The sequence below is a fragment of the Bos javanicus genome, chromosome 4, assembly GCF_032452875.1.
Source record: "Bos javanicus breed banteng chromosome 4, ARS-OSU_banteng_1.0, whole genome shotgun sequence".
Lineage (NCBI taxonomy): Eukaryota > Metazoa > Chordata > Mammalia > Artiodactyla > Bovidae > Bos > Bos javanicus.
In genome coordinates, this window is record NC_083871.1 from 107,620,436 (window position 1) to 107,621,634 (window position 1,199).

Below are 1,199 nucleotides of genomic sequence, written 5' to 3' on the forward strand. Positions count from 1 at the left end.
TCATATTAGATTGGGTGTGTCTCCTACAGCACCTGGCATGGTGTGTTGAACACAGTGGAGCTTGACAAAAGTCTGTTTACTGATTGGTATTTCTCTCCAAGTCCTGCCTGGTGTCCAGGGCCCCGTGATTCTCTCAACACTAGGAGGGAACACTGCAACACCCACACAGGCCACATGGTTCAGGACACAGTGCCCACAGGCGGGCAAGTGCATGGTGACTGCCATCTCCACTACAGAATTAGCCAGGCCCACAAGCCAAGAGACCACTGCCAGCCTTGGACTGATTGCTGCTCCGCAGTGCAGCAGGGTGACCACATAGTGTTCATAGACCATCGCTGTCAGCAGTGAGAACTTAGTCCCTGAGTCCTGGGTGTTCATTGGAAGGACTGATGTTGAAACTGAAACTCCAATACTTTGGCCACCTGATGCGAAGAGCTGACTCATTTGAAAAGACCCTGATGCTAGGACTTCCCTGGTGGCTCAGATGGTAAAGCGTCTGTCTACAGTGTGGGAGACCTGGGTTCGATCCCTGGGTTGGGAAGATCCCCTGTAGAAGGAAATGGCAATCCACTCCAGGACTATTGCCTGGAAAATCCCATGGACAGAGGAGCCTGGTAGGCTACAGTCCACGGGGTCACAAAGAGTCGGACATGACTGAGCGACTTCACTATATAGTCTATATGATGCTGGGAAAGACTGAGGGCAGGAGGAGAAGGAGACGACAGAGGATGAGATGGTTGGATGGCATCATGAACTCAATGGACATAGGTTTGGGTGGACTCTGGGAGTTGGTGATGGACAGAAAGGCCTGGCATGCTGTGATTCATGGGGTCGCAAAGAGTCGGACATGACTGAGCAACTGAACTGAACCCCCCCCACAGGGCCAGGGAGAAGAAGTGCTGGGTACCACATCGGGCGGAGGAGATGGTCTTCTTCTCCAGGAGGAAGTGCGCCAGCATCTGGGGAACCCCGCTGGAGGGGTAGCAGATGTCCACTATAGAGAGGTTGCCAAGGAAGAAGTACATGGGCAGCTGGAGGTGGGAGTCCAGCCGGACCAGTACGAGGATGAGCCCGTTGCCCAGCAAGGTCAGCAGATAGGTGGCCCCAAACAGGACAAACAGCCCAGCCTGGGTCTGCCGGTCCCTGGAGAGGCCCAGTAGGACAAACTCACTCACCCAGGTCAGGTTGTCCCTCCCCAT

At 54.5% G+C, this 1,199-nt stretch overlaps 1 protein-coding gene across 1 annotated transcript; it reads right to left on the reverse strand.

Annotated features, from left to right (window-relative positions):
- LOC133246932 (olfactory receptor 2F1-like) lies at positions 1-1,199 on the reverse strand. The gene is made up of 2 exons (XM_061415476.1): positions 866-1,199; positions 1-359 (listed from the first exon to the last, which is right to left on the reverse strand). The coding sequence occupies exons 1-2, from the start codon at positions 1,197-1,199 to the stop codon at positions 1-3; spliced, it is 693 nt and encodes a 230-aa protein (XP_061271460.1).